The sequence below is a fragment of the Mauremys mutica genome, chromosome 14 (assembly GCF_020497125.1).
Source record: "Mauremys mutica isolate MM-2020 ecotype Southern chromosome 14, ASM2049712v1, whole genome shotgun sequence".
NCBI lineage: Eukaryota > Metazoa > Chordata > Testudines > Geoemydidae > Mauremys > Mauremys mutica.
Window position 1 is genome coordinate 26,360,571 of NC_059085.1, and position 13,348 is coordinate 26,373,918.

Below are 13,348 nucleotides of genomic sequence, written 5' to 3' on the forward strand. Positions count from 1 at the left end.
TATACTATAAGAAAATAGGAGCTCCCAATTCACTATATTTATATCATTTATTATTTGGTATACCTCTATCATATTCCACCTAATATCTCCTCTGTAAGTGTAACAGTTCCAGTCTTCATTCCCTCCTGACACAGAAGTTTCTGTGTGTCTAATACTTATGTTGCCTGTTTTCGAACTTCTCTATTTCTGCAATATTTTGTTTGAAACTGTAGCAAGAACTGAATATGAATTCAAATAAGGGTATTTCTTTTTTTATATAAATAACATAACATAATATGGCATTTTCCAGGCTTGAATTTAGAAGGATGTATGCATGCCCACAATCCCAACCTCAGCTCACAATAACCAGAACCCCAAGATGCCAGCCCAATCAGACTACTTAGGCCAGACCCTATTGATAGATCAAGCTGCGAAAGTATAGGCAACTTCCTTCAGCTGTTTCACATGCCACCTAAAAATACCTCTTTCTTATCCGAGTTCACTTTTAATCAACTTTATTTCATCCATTCTGCAATCTTCTTTTGGCAGTGGGCTAGCAGTTAGATAAAACAACTGCTATGAGCTGATTAGCTAGTAATATGGATATGGATATCATAGGCCAGATTCTGTCCTTACTTTGACTCTTTTACACCACCTCAGCAGCCAATAGTGAATGAAAATGAGCAGCATGGCCTTTGAGTGAATTCAAAGTGGCAGCATATGGCCATAAGGAATGGTAGGAGGGAAAACAGCACAATGAAGATAATGGATTTCAAGAAGGCAGACTTTAGGAAACTCAGGGAGTTGGCAGGTAAGATCCCATGGGAAGCAAGTCTAAGGGGAAGAAAAGTTCAAAGAAGAGTTGCTAGTTTTTCAAAGGGACATTATTAAGGGCACAAGAGCAAACTATGCCATTGCATAGGAAAGATAGGAAGTATGGCAAGAGACCACCCTGGTTTAACCAGGAGATCTCCAATGATTTGAAACTCAAAAAAAAGCCCTACAAAAAGTGGAAACTATGTCAAATTACAAAGGATGAATATAAACAAATAACACAAGTATGTAGGGACAAAATTAGAATGGCCAAGGCACAAAATGAGATTAAACTAGCTAGAGACATAAAGGGTAATGAGAAAACATTCTACAGATACATTAGAAGCAAGAGGAAGACCAGGGACAGGATAGGCCAGTTAATCAATGGGAGTAGGGTGGGGGGAAAAATAACAGACAATGTGGAAATGGTAGAAGTGCTAAATGACTTTTTGTTTCAGTTTTCACCAAAAAGTTTAGTAGCAATTGAACATCTAATAATAGGAGATATACCAATCTCCTAGAACTGGAAGGGACCTTGAAAGGTCATTGAGTCCAGCCCCCTGCCTTCACTAGCAGGACCAATTTTTGCCCCAGATCCCTAAGTGGCCCCCTCAAGGATTGAACTCACAACCCTGAGTTTAGCAGGCCAATGCACAAACCACTGAGCTATCCCTCATCTAACTTAATGAATGCCACATGGGGATGAAGTGTCTGAGTGGGGGTGGAGGGACACATGGACAAAGGTGCTAGGACCCATGGAAGTGCAGGAACACATGTGCCTGACTGAACAGTAGACACTAGGGATCAGCCAGGGTCTGCATGGGGAAAGATCCCTAACAATCCCTTCCCACCCCCCAAAAACACTTGTTCCATACTTTTCCCACCCATACTCAACAACCATCCGAGTTCACAACCAGGCTTCTTCCCAGCAATTTACTTCCCTCTCCCTCAGCTCCTCCATTACCCCTGACTTCCCCAAGTCTTTGCACTGCTTTTGAGGGATGTGGGAAATATGGTTCTGTACTGTAGTTTAAATGAATTATTACTCAGAGCTCTGTATTAATATGTCTAGTAAGGAACCTATTTGTCAAAAAAACATTTCCTGAATCCTTTTTGTTGTCTGTATTATTACAGACATACTTGCTGACAGGTATTTTGAAATAAATGACCAAAAATAATTGAAACTGGTGTGATTATATTGTTATTTTGACAAATAAAATATGTAGAATTTTGCAGAATTTTAAAATTTTTGGTGCAGAATTCCCCCAGCAGTAAATAGAGCTCAGGAACAGGACTGTTGAGTTGAAAAATGAAGAAGGGGCACAGCAGGCAGTAACAGAAGGTAGAAGGGCAAGGAGCAAGAGAAGAGCAGCTCTTTCTACAAGGAGAGGACGAGTCAATGGAGACAGCCAGAGTTCAGAGCCCCAGGAGGATAGAGGATCACTTGCAGAAGATTGCAAGGGAGAACAAAAGACATAAGGACTTGCAGCCAGAATGAACAGGAAGGCTGGAGAATCACACCAACACCAGAAAGAGACAGGTCTACAAGATTGGTGACTCCCTACTAAGAAGACCGAAGCCTGTCACCAGAGCTCATCTGGAGAACAGAAGGGGGTGCTGTCTGGTGGGAGCTAAGGTATGGGATGTGGATCTGAGGCTTAAGAGGATCCTAACTGGAGCAGGAAAGACTCCACTGAGTGTCCTTCACATTGGAAGAAACGATACTGCTAGATTCTTGCTGGTACGCATAAAGGGAGACTACATCAGGCTGGGAAAGACACTTAAAAGAAATGGAGGCCCAGGTGATCTTCAGTGGGATTCTACCTATCCCTAGAGGAGAATGAAGCCAAGACAAGAGCATGATGAACAGATGGCTCAGGCAGTGGCGCTACAAAGAGTTCTTTGGGATGTTTGACCACTGGACAGAGGACTGTCCTCATGGGGTGGACTCCACTTGAGTACGGAGGAACATAGACTTCTGGGATGGAGGTTGGTACAACTGATTAAAAGAGCTTTAAACTAGAAACTCAGGGAAGACAGTAGGGAGATGCACATGTAATCTCCATGCCTCATTCTAATATTGACCAGGAGGAAAATCAAGAAAGAATACAGCAATAGAAAAAGAAACAGCAATGGGCAGGCAAATGGACATGGATGCTGAAGGGGTGGGGGCGAGTATGGATGCTGAATGTCAGTGTACAGGGGGTGAGGGGTGAGCATGGATACTGACGGGGCAAGTGTGGATGTTGAATGTCAGTGTACAGGGGGAGAGGGGTGAGCGTGGCTGCTGAAGGGACGAGTGTGGATGTTGAATGTCAGTGTACGGGGGAGAGGGGCGAGCGTCGATGCTGAAGGGACGAGTGTCAATGTTGAATGTCAGTGTACAGGGGGAGAGGGGCGAGCATGGCTGCTGAAGGGGCGAGTATGGATGTTGAATGTCAGTGTACGGGGGTGAGGGGCGAGCGTGGCTGCTGAAGGGACGAGTGTGGATGTTGAATGTCAGTGTACAGGGGGAGAGGGGCGAGCATGGCTGCTGAAGGGACGAGTGTGGATATTGAATGTCAGTGTACAGGGGGTGGGGGCGAGCGTGGCTGCTGAAGGGACAAGTGTGGCTGTTGAATGTCAGTGTACAGGGGGAGAGGGGCCAGCGTGCCTGCTGATGTCTGTGCAGGGGGGTTGAGCTTGCCCCTTGCTTATGGGGCTCCCAGGTGACACCTTATGGTGCTGCCTATACCCTTCTGTAAGTAGGGCCGTTGGGTTTTCCTTCACCCTGGGGCCAGCCCTCGTCTCTATGGTAACAGGAAGGAGGGAGAGTTGACAGGAACTTTCACTCTTCGATCACCTGATCCGGCTCAACGGTCACGTGATCCCGTCTCCATCATCGCCATTTTGAAGCAGTGTTCCGAAGGAGAAAAAAAAAAAGTCTTCAGCGACGCCGGTCCGAGAGAAGCGAGGCGACGTGGCGGGGAGCGGCCTGTCCCGCGGAGGACCCGGCAGGTAGCGTGTGAGCAACGGGGCGCGGGAGGGAAGGAGGCGGCGGCAGCAGAGCGCCAGGAAGCGGAGCCCATGTGTATATCCTGGGACCCCCCCCGGCTCAGACTTTGGGCTCCCCCGCTATCACCTCCCGCGGCACGTCGCAGCCCCCCCGTCTCCCACAAACCTCGCTTGCCTCAGCCCGAGGCCTCTCCCCCAGGTCGTCCCCTCCTCCCATCTCCCGGGGAAAACCCTCTTCCCCAAGCGCCCCTGCGGTGTAACTGGGGTCATCACCACCCCCTCGGCCTCCGCCTGCTGCCCGCGCCCCGTATCGGGGTCTGAATTCACGCCCTTGCTTCCTACGTAACGCCCAGCGCCCTCCTTGCCCCTTCCCCTTAGCATAACCTGGCGTTCACGCACCTCACGCAGCCTGTACGGTGTTTTCTGCCCTGGGCGGCTTCTTGTGCCTCTTCTCTCCCTGTCCCGGAGATGGGTTTGCCGCATGGATGACTGGGGTGGTGGTGACTAAGCTGGATAGGTGGTTGCACGAGGTCTAACTGTAGGAGAAGAAGGTTGATAAATAATGAGCTAAATGGGAAGGTTTGCAAGAGTCCCTGGCGGAGTAGATTTACCTCCCCCACGTTACCATGTCCTTCCACCAGGATAGGGGTTTGGGGGGAAAACAAGCCTCGGGTTGTTCCAGCAGCCTCTGCAGGGGAGGAGAGAGCAACCAAAGTGCAGTTGAGGCAATAATCTGAATGTACCAAATCTGATTAATTTTAGTTCCAGTCAGTGATTTTGAAATGCAGGAGTAAGAAAACCAAACTGGTGCTTGACTTCAGCCCCCTTCCCCTTTGGAGAGGGAGTGATTTGAGAAACCTGTCACGCAGGGTTACCATATTTCAGATTCCCCAAAAGGGGGTAGGGGGAGCTGGGGAGGGTACCTGTGGTAGGGGTACTCACTGGAGGTGGGGGATAGTGTTGCTCCCTGTCAGGATGGATGGGCAGCTGGTACAAGCCTAGGAAACAGCAACAGCCCTCCCAGGGGGACCCCCTGCCTGGGGCTGGGAGCTGGAGCCTGCAGCTGTTGGTGTAGAGGAATGGACCAATCAGCTGCCAGTGTAGGGGCGGGACCCATTGGGAAGTGGACCAATCAGGGCTTTCTTTAAGATGCAGCATCTGCTCTGCAAAAATCCAGGACATTTTCTGTTATTTGAAAAATCCAGGCAGACAGAGAGGATGGAATCTCAAAAAAGAGGCAATGTCCAGGAAAACCTGGATGTATAGTAACTTTTCACAACTGTTGGGTTGATATCAGTCTCAAGGATTTTGCTATGTCAATAGCTTTGGTTTCTGAAAATTTAGTAATAAAATCAATAGTTGGTAAAAGTGAAACTCTGATGATAAAGTTTTCCTACTTATGGGATTTATAAAGGCAGTTGTGATGGCTTTTGCTTTACACTATTGTGTAAAGCAATAATTGGCCTTTCCTAGACCTAACTTTCATTTCAAATGCCCTTAACTTAGTCATGCCTTTTGAAATATGCACTTTACTCATGTACATTTCACTACTTCAGTCTGGAGAAATTTCCCATAGGTCCAAATCCTGCAAATAGGCAGTATCGGTAAACCCTTGCCTTTAACTAGGCTACATGTAGAGTATGGGTCCACACTAATAGATGTGATTACAAGATTGGGGCCTTCTCTTTTGTCTAAGTGTTACTGATGCAGTAATTAAAGTTTGAACTTTTTTTGCAATTTTTAGGGAAAAAAGGGTCTCCAATATTACTCCACTGCAAAACAGAATCTAGAATAAAACATTTTCTTTCTAGGCTCAGCTTGTAAATATATATAAAAAAAGGAGTCCTTGTGGCACCTTAGAGACTAACAAATGTATTTGGACATTAGCTTTCATGGGCTAGAACCCACTTCATCAGATGTATGAAGTAAAAGATACAGGAGCAGGTATAAATACATGAAAGGATGTGGGGTGCTTTACCGAGTGTTAAGTCAGTCTAACGAGATAAATCAATTAACAGCAGGATACCAAGGGAGGAGAAATAACTCTTGAAGTGGTAAGAGAGTGGCTCATTACAGACAGTTGACAAGAAGGTGTGAGTAACTGCACGGAGAAATTAGTATTGAGGAAATTAAGTTTAGGTTTTGTAATGACCCAACCACTCCCAGTCTTTATTCAGGCCTAATCTGGAATTAATTTGCAAACTAGATAGCATCAGATTAGGCCTGAATAATATCTGTAATATCTGACATGGCTTGAACTCAGCATACATGCTTCTAGTAAATAAGAACTTAAATCTTTATAGAACTTAAAGGTTTAGAAAATGCTACTATTTAAATAAAATGTCTTAAAGACAAAAATAGTCTCATTTTTGAAAGGGCGGTATCTTCGTGTATCTGCAGAAAATTAGAAACTCTTCTCCACATCCGCTTCTGAGTCTCTCAACTTCAGCATTTTTACAATAGAAAAACCATAATTGCATTTTAAATAAACTAATCAGATACCAATATAAACTGAATAGTAAACTGAAGGGGAAGTATCTCTGGTCAGCATTTCTGTGGGGACTGGTGTTATGACCTATACATTTGAAATACTTCAAGGAAAAAGTTTGTAGCTGTTGTCAGGGAGATAAATTTGTATAGCAAGTACCTGAATATAATAATAGTTTCTCATTTGGGACAATCTGCTCTCTCTAATTTTTTTTCTTTAACTGCTCATCTACTATTATAACTGTATGCAAATAAAAGTTACATTTTATTTGTAAAACTTTCTTACAAAAAAAAATACAAAAAAACCCAACCAAACCCTACAAAGGTTCTGGTCCTGCAAACATTTACTCCATGCTTAACTTTAATCCTGGAAGTAGTCCCACTGAAATCATTTGAAAAAACTCCAAGCTGTGAAATTCACACTTACTTTAATTTATTTAATCAAATGGACTTATCTTCTTTACTGAGGGGAGGGCAAGAGGAAATTGAGTTGTGATAGTAGAATCCAAGATTTAGCATGGAGGAAACTTTTCATCTGAGTTAAATAAATCCTCAAATTAATATATGTAAAACCTTTTAAAATAGAGAAGTACTACTACAAACCTTAATAACCATAAATTGGCAGTAAGGTGTAACTACCATTGACCGCAGTGCAGAGTACTCTATGTATTTCCCTTTTTGACATATCAAATAAAAATCAGTATGTGCTCAGAAACACATGGCAAGGTAAGAAATATACATATGTCCACTACAGAATATGAGGGAAAATATTGGAACAAAACTGTAGTCTAGCTTTTCAAAAAAGACCATATTCTCTAACTATGACTTTTTCTCAGAAAGATTCTTATAATGTAAGGGAAGGGAATGTGCAAGTGAACTGTAGCACTGGCTACAATAATGGTATTAAAAAAAAAATAACAAAATGTGTTTTTGCCCCAGCACAGCAGAGAAGTGCTTGTGAAAAGAAGCTAGTTTTCCTATGTGTTGGACAAAAATAAAAACTTTTTGTAATTTTATTTTACTAACCATTACTGTTGCCAAGGCTAAGGTTGGCTTAATTTCCCTCTTAATGAATCACAGTGAACTGCAGCAAAAGGTTCAATTTCAAACCAATCTTACTTGAGTTAATATTTTCAATTTACCATCATAGTGCTACTGCACTAGACTTTAATGATTCTTATCTGCATATCACCCCTTGTCTACCCCTTTAATGTCAACTATCCACCCCGGATATGTGAAGAGCCGGAGTGGTATTTTTTCAGTTTCCTGAGGTGTACCTACAGCAGAACTTTTGTGTACCTGGAGTTACATCAGAAGAACTGGCATGAACAGACTATTGAGCTACTTGTCTCTTTCAGTTATTTATAAGCAATGTTTCCTACACGCTACATGGGGATAGAAGCTGATTCTTTATTATAAAATCTTCACCTTTGTATTGTTCTGCTATATGATTAAAAAAAGTTCTCTGGTTCATATTTGAGATCTGTAAATAGAATATTTAAAATTCAGTACACATCATTTGAAAATGCTTCTTTTTAATTCTAACAACTGTATCCTCTGCAAATAAGTTTCTGCAGCCTCATATTAATTCAGCACAGGATGCACTTTTTATGGTCCCTCATGAACAAAAAGCATCTTCCCTAGTTCTAAATACGAGTCCAAAGTTGTGGTGCTGTATGCTATTTGTTCTGTTCTTAAACTAAAAAGCTCAATCCAATTTCTGCGATTGACTAAAAATACTATTTCTACATGAGTAACTTGTTTGACAAGTTCTAAGCCCCAGACAATTGGATACTTTTATTAAAAGACACTTCATCTGACTTGTAGTGTGGTCCTGCTCTAAGAAGTTGCTATGCAAAAATGGCACCATATTACCTGCTCCTTGTGTTTACTTAGCATCATGCCTACTGTCTTTAGTGAGAAAATTCAGCTTATGCTGTTTTTTATTCCTATTAGAGCCCATCTTTTCCTCCTTTTACATCAGAGATGTGTATTGAGTGTAATTAATTGGAAGATACTGGAATTTCACAGGTGTAACTGAAGGTTTAATTTGGCTTAAAGAACTTTTATTACAGGAGAAAATAATGAGAATAAAAGAATCAGCTCCACATGAGGTGTAATATTATAAACATGGTGCTGGATTCAATTCCCATTCTGGTTTTTTTTCCCCCAGTCAATAATCTCAAACCATGTTTGTACTTAAATATGGCCACTTTTTAAACCTCTGACCACACCACATTATGGTCTGTGGTTTATGGTTAATGTTTTTTAAAGGAAGTAAAATGGGAAACAGTTATTGCCTTCAGTTTCCAGAAGTATACAATTCTTAAAACACAGAAAGTGATTGTTCAGAAATGCTCACTACCAGTAGAGCTTTACAGTTCAGAGAATATTGCCTTGCTATCTTAGAAAATTAGTCTTGTGCTGAGAAATATGCTTGTTTTACATTTGTGCTATGTTAATTAATAAAGCCATACCTAAATGATTAATGCAGGTAATGCTTAGTAGAACCATTTCATGCTGAAATTTTAGTTATATTCTGAAGTGTTTTGTTACAAACCTACATTCATTTCAGAAGACTTCGTCTAATCAGTAGAAACTGTACTTGATGCACTTAGTATTTAAAGAGTAGGTCTTCATGCGAGATTGAAACTTGCTTTTTTAATTTAAATGTGCTGAATTAATTTAAAATCAGTATCTTTAGGTAGGGTTTCTAGTGTTCAGATGGTGGTGATCATGGTGGGGAAATAGACAATATCCACAACAATACAAGCCAACTTACCTGTGAAAATCATTAGCTCACTCTGCCACTCCAGATCTTTGTAGTTTGAAGCATTCAGATGTAGGCTAACATGAAAAGGTGCTACAAATACTCTGTCAAAATGTAACATGGTATCCAAAATACTGTGTGTATAAGGTCTTCCAGATTTCTGATTTTCTATAGTCTAAAACTGGAAGACTTTATTATTAGAATATTAATGAATTTAGGCTACCATTTTAGTAGAATTAGGAAGTTAAATATTTATCAGAAGTGACTACATATTTCTATCTTTGTGCTTGTTAAGTAAGCTAATGTTCCATTTCATAAAACTTTTTCAGATATTATGGAAGAGGGAAGCAGTATTGCAGTATTGGTGCCAAATATTGGGGAACAGGAAGCTGTACTGATTTCTGAAACAGTCATTGGCTCAACACTGGAAAGCAATGAAGATCATAGGAAATGTAAAACTGATCCTCTAATCCATGTTATCCAAAAATTAAGCAAGATAGTAGAAAGTGAGAAGTCACAGAGATGCCTTTTAATAGGGAAAAAACGTTCCCATCCTAATGCTTCTACGCCATCTTTTGAAACACAAGAAATTTGTGAGATCCCAGCTAAAACAATGGAGCTGCCTGTTATTGGCATTAAAAAGACTGATGAGCTACAAGCAGATTATGTAACCAATTGTCTTCCACAAAGTAAAAGAAAGGTTATATGCTACCAGTGTAGCCTGTGTAAATTTCTATCGCCATCCCTTTCTATACTACAAGAACATATAAAACAACATGGTCAACAGAATGAAGTGATATTAATGTGCTCAGAATGCCACTTTGCTTCTAAAAATCAAGAAGAACTTGAAGTTCATATCAGAATTCACCATGAGAATGATGGCAAAAAACAGTCAAAAGTGCAACAATGTGTAAATCTCTCAACTTCATCTTTGCAAGGGCCAGTGGGAGGAAGTGTCAAAGCAGGCACTGATCAGGCAGTACATCTGGATTGTAAAGGCATAACTCAGTCTACTCCTATAGCTGAAATGGGTAGGAGAAAATGGTATACTTATGAGCAGTATGGCATGTATCGGTGCTTAATTTGTAGCTACACTTGTGGTCAGCAAAGAATGTTAAAAACCCATGCATGGAAACATGCAGGTGAGGTTGATTGTTCCTATCCTATATTTGAAGAAGAAAATGAGCCTGCTAGCTTGTCAGATGCAACTGTAACTCATACGCCTCATAGTATGGATACAATTGTTCTCTCTCTAGAAAATAATGAACTAGACATCCATAGTGACCATTCTCTTCAACTCCAGATTTGTACTTCTGAGCAACTGTCATGTAAATCTCCACCAGTGGTAGAAAATGTAAAAGAGGAGGAGGTCCTCAGTCAATCAACAGCCCTTTCCCCTACTGGAGAACTGTTAGAGGAAACCATATCGGATACAGATACAGAGCAAGATAATTTGATAACTGATAGCCTACTTTCATCAGCACAGAAAATCATTAACTGTAGCCCAAATAAGAAAGGTCATGTTAATGTAATAGTAGAGCGCTTGCCAAGTGCTGAAGAAACTGTTTTACAGAAACCTTTCCTAATGAACACTGACATTGAAGCTGAGAAAAAATTAATCTCAGAGGAATCCCAGGTTGTGTGTGAAGGATCTGGTGAAGTTTATCACTCAGATGAAATTGAAGAAGTAATAATAGGATGGAGCAATACTGAGAAGAAAGATAATGATTTAATCTCTAATAAAGGCATAGCAGCTGATGAAAATGCCCCTCCTGTGCGAAGAAGAACAAATTCGGAGTCTCTGAGACTGCACTCGTTAGCTGCAGAAGCTCTTGTTACAATGCCTATCAGAGCTGCAGAACTAACAAGATCCAGCTTTAGGGCCTTCAGTGCAGTAAACTCTTTAGATGCAGATACAGGACAAAGACAGACGGATGGCACTTGTGCAGCCCATTCTAAAATAGTATCGTCACTTAAAAACCCTCCAGAGGGGTTAACTAGTTTAAACCAAAGTGACTGTGCAATAATGGAGCTACAGAAGGACAAACCAGAGCTATCAGAAGCACCAATTAAAATGGGCATTAGTATGTCACTGCTCACAGTAATTGAAAAATTGAGAGAGAGGACAGATCAGAATGCTTCTGATGATGACATTTTGAAAGAATTACAGGACAACGCACAATGCCAACCTGTGAATGACATGAACATGCCAGGAAGTAACCTGGTAGAGTACATACCCAATGTAGATCGACCATACCGCTGTCGCCTGTGCCATTATAGCAGTGGCAATAAGGGCTACATAAAACAACACTTGAGAGTCCATCGTCAAAGGCAACCATATCAGTGTCCTATCTGTGAGCACATAGCTGACAATAGTAAAGATTTAGAAAGCCACATGATCAACCATTGCAAAACCAGAATGTATCAATGTAAGCAATGTGAAGAATCCTTTCATTATAAGGTGAAGTTATTTCCTTTTTATCTTTCTAGAATAGCAGTTTAACTTTGCTACTAATTAACTGTTTTATTATTTTCTTTTAACTAAACTAAGTTACTCACGGGAATTATCAAAGTATGGCACCTTGGCTGCAATGGCATTACAAATGGAGACTGTTAGAACTACTCTTGTACTACTGTATTCTTGCAACATGTCTGGCAACCTCAGGTTATTTACTTTTATGTGTCCTCTGTTTCTTTGTGAAAAATATTACATTTTCACTGAGAGTCATCATAGTGACCCATTAATGGACTACTTCTGGCCTGTTAACCTGTAGCAATAACAGGAGGGAATGGAAGCATTGGGAGGGGATAGTCTAGATCAGGGGTGACCAACCTGAGCCTGAGAAGGAGCCAGAATTTGCCAATGTACATTGCCAAAGAGCCACAGTAATATGCCGGCAGGCCCCCATCGGCTCCCCCACCCCGCTCCCAGTGCCTCCCACCCACCAGCAGCCCCACCGATCTGTACCTCCCCCTCCCTCCCCGCACCTCCTGATCAGCTGTTCCGTGGTATGCTTGAGGCTCTGGGTGTGGGGGAGGAGCGAGGGCACGGCAGGCTGAGGGGAGAGGGTGGGAAGGGGTAGAATTGGGGCAGGGCCTGTGGCAGAGCCCCAGGGGTTGAGCAGTGAGCACCCCCTGGCCCATTGGAACGTTGGCGCCTGTAGCTCCAGCCCCCGAGTCAGTTCCTATACAAGGAGCCGCATATTAACTTCTGAAGAGCCGCATGTGGCTCCAGAGCCACAGGTTGGCCACCCCTGATCTAGATAACCTAATAGATCAGACCTTCAAAGGGGACTCAAACATGACCCCTCATTGGGAGTGGGTGCAAAACCAGAGATCGTTCTTCTAAGACAGGGTTTCTCAAACTTCACTGCGCCACAACCCCGTTCTGACGACAACAATTACTACATGACCCCAGGAGTGGAGACTGAACTCGCCTGAGCCCTGCTGCCCCAGGTGGGGGAGGGGAAAGAAGGGGGAGAGACAAAACCCAAGGGCTTCGGCCCCAGGCAGGGCAGCTGTAACCTGAGCCTCACCGCCCAGGACTGAAGCTGTTGTGCTTTGGCCCTGGGTGGTGGGGCTCAGGCTTTGGCCCCAGGCTCCAGCAAGTCTAAGCCCTGGTGACCCCATTAAAATAGGGTCCTGACCCACTTTCGGGTCCCGACCCACAGTTTGAGAACCGCTGTTGTAGAAACGTTAGCCCAGAACAATCAGCTGAGAGATAAAAATTTCTTTTTCTCATTCTCTTGCTGCCTCATGTAACAGATGTTATGCAGAGGACCAAATCTGAAAAATTACACTCCAGAGCTGAATACTGTGCCACGGTCACAGTTTTGCCTCTCTATTTAGTATATTAGTGTTGCAGGATGATGCATTTATATGTGAATTTAGTGCTTATGAAAAGATATCAGTAGAACTAGTAACTGTAGTCTTTTAGTCATTCATACAATTGGGATCAGCACAGGCAATGGCAGTGCAAACTTGCCCGCTTGTCCTGTTCAATTCTAATTTAGGAGGACAACATTTAGATTAAAGTACTTCACCTCCATAGTTGAGAATTTTTGTCATGGCCAGTAGAAACTGTAATGACATCTTTCATCTAAGCCACTGGATAATCACCAGAAAACATAGGCACTACTGACTTGGTCCATATTTGAACCTGTGAATTAGAACTGATAGCTTCTCTATCCTATTACTAATAACCTAAGCTACCCAGTCCTCTTTTCTCCTATTTCCCTCCTATCCCCATCCCCCATTGAGAAGAAATATTTCCTATTAGAATTTTATTATTCTTTGAGAGTTTCA

At 42.2% G+C, this 13,348-nt stretch overlaps 1 protein-coding gene and 1 long non-coding RNA gene across 7 annotated transcripts in view; one reads left to right on the forward strand and one right to left on the reverse strand.

The window, feature by feature from the left end:
- The window catches only part of LOC123349561, a 56,758-nt gene extending 51,920 nt beyond the window's left edge, over positions 1 to 4,838 (reverse strand). For all 3 annotated transcript variants that reach the window (XR_006573586.1, XR_006573585.1, XR_006573584.1), the window contains exons 1-2: positions 4,729 to 4,838; positions 4,186 to 4,322 (exon numbers count right to left, since the gene is read on the reverse strand). This is a non-coding gene — a long non-coding RNA (uncharacterized LOC123349561). The remainder of the gene's footprint in view (positions 1 to 4,185; positions 4,323 to 4,728) is intronic.
- Positions 3,597 to 13,348, forward strand: part of ZNF507 (zinc finger protein 507) — a 40,662-nt gene continuing 30,910 nt past the window's right edge. For all 4 annotated transcript variants that reach the window (XM_044987717.1, XM_044987718.1, XM_044987719.1 and 1 more), the window contains exons 1-2: positions 3,597 to 3,789; positions 9,373 to 11,504. In XM_044987717.1, coding sequence (XP_044843652.1) covers positions 9,378 to 11,504 — 2,127 coding nt within the window. In that variant the 5' untranslated portion in view covers positions 3,597 to 3,789; positions 9,373 to 9,377. The remainder of the gene's footprint in view (positions 3,790 to 9,372; positions 11,505 to 13,348) is intronic.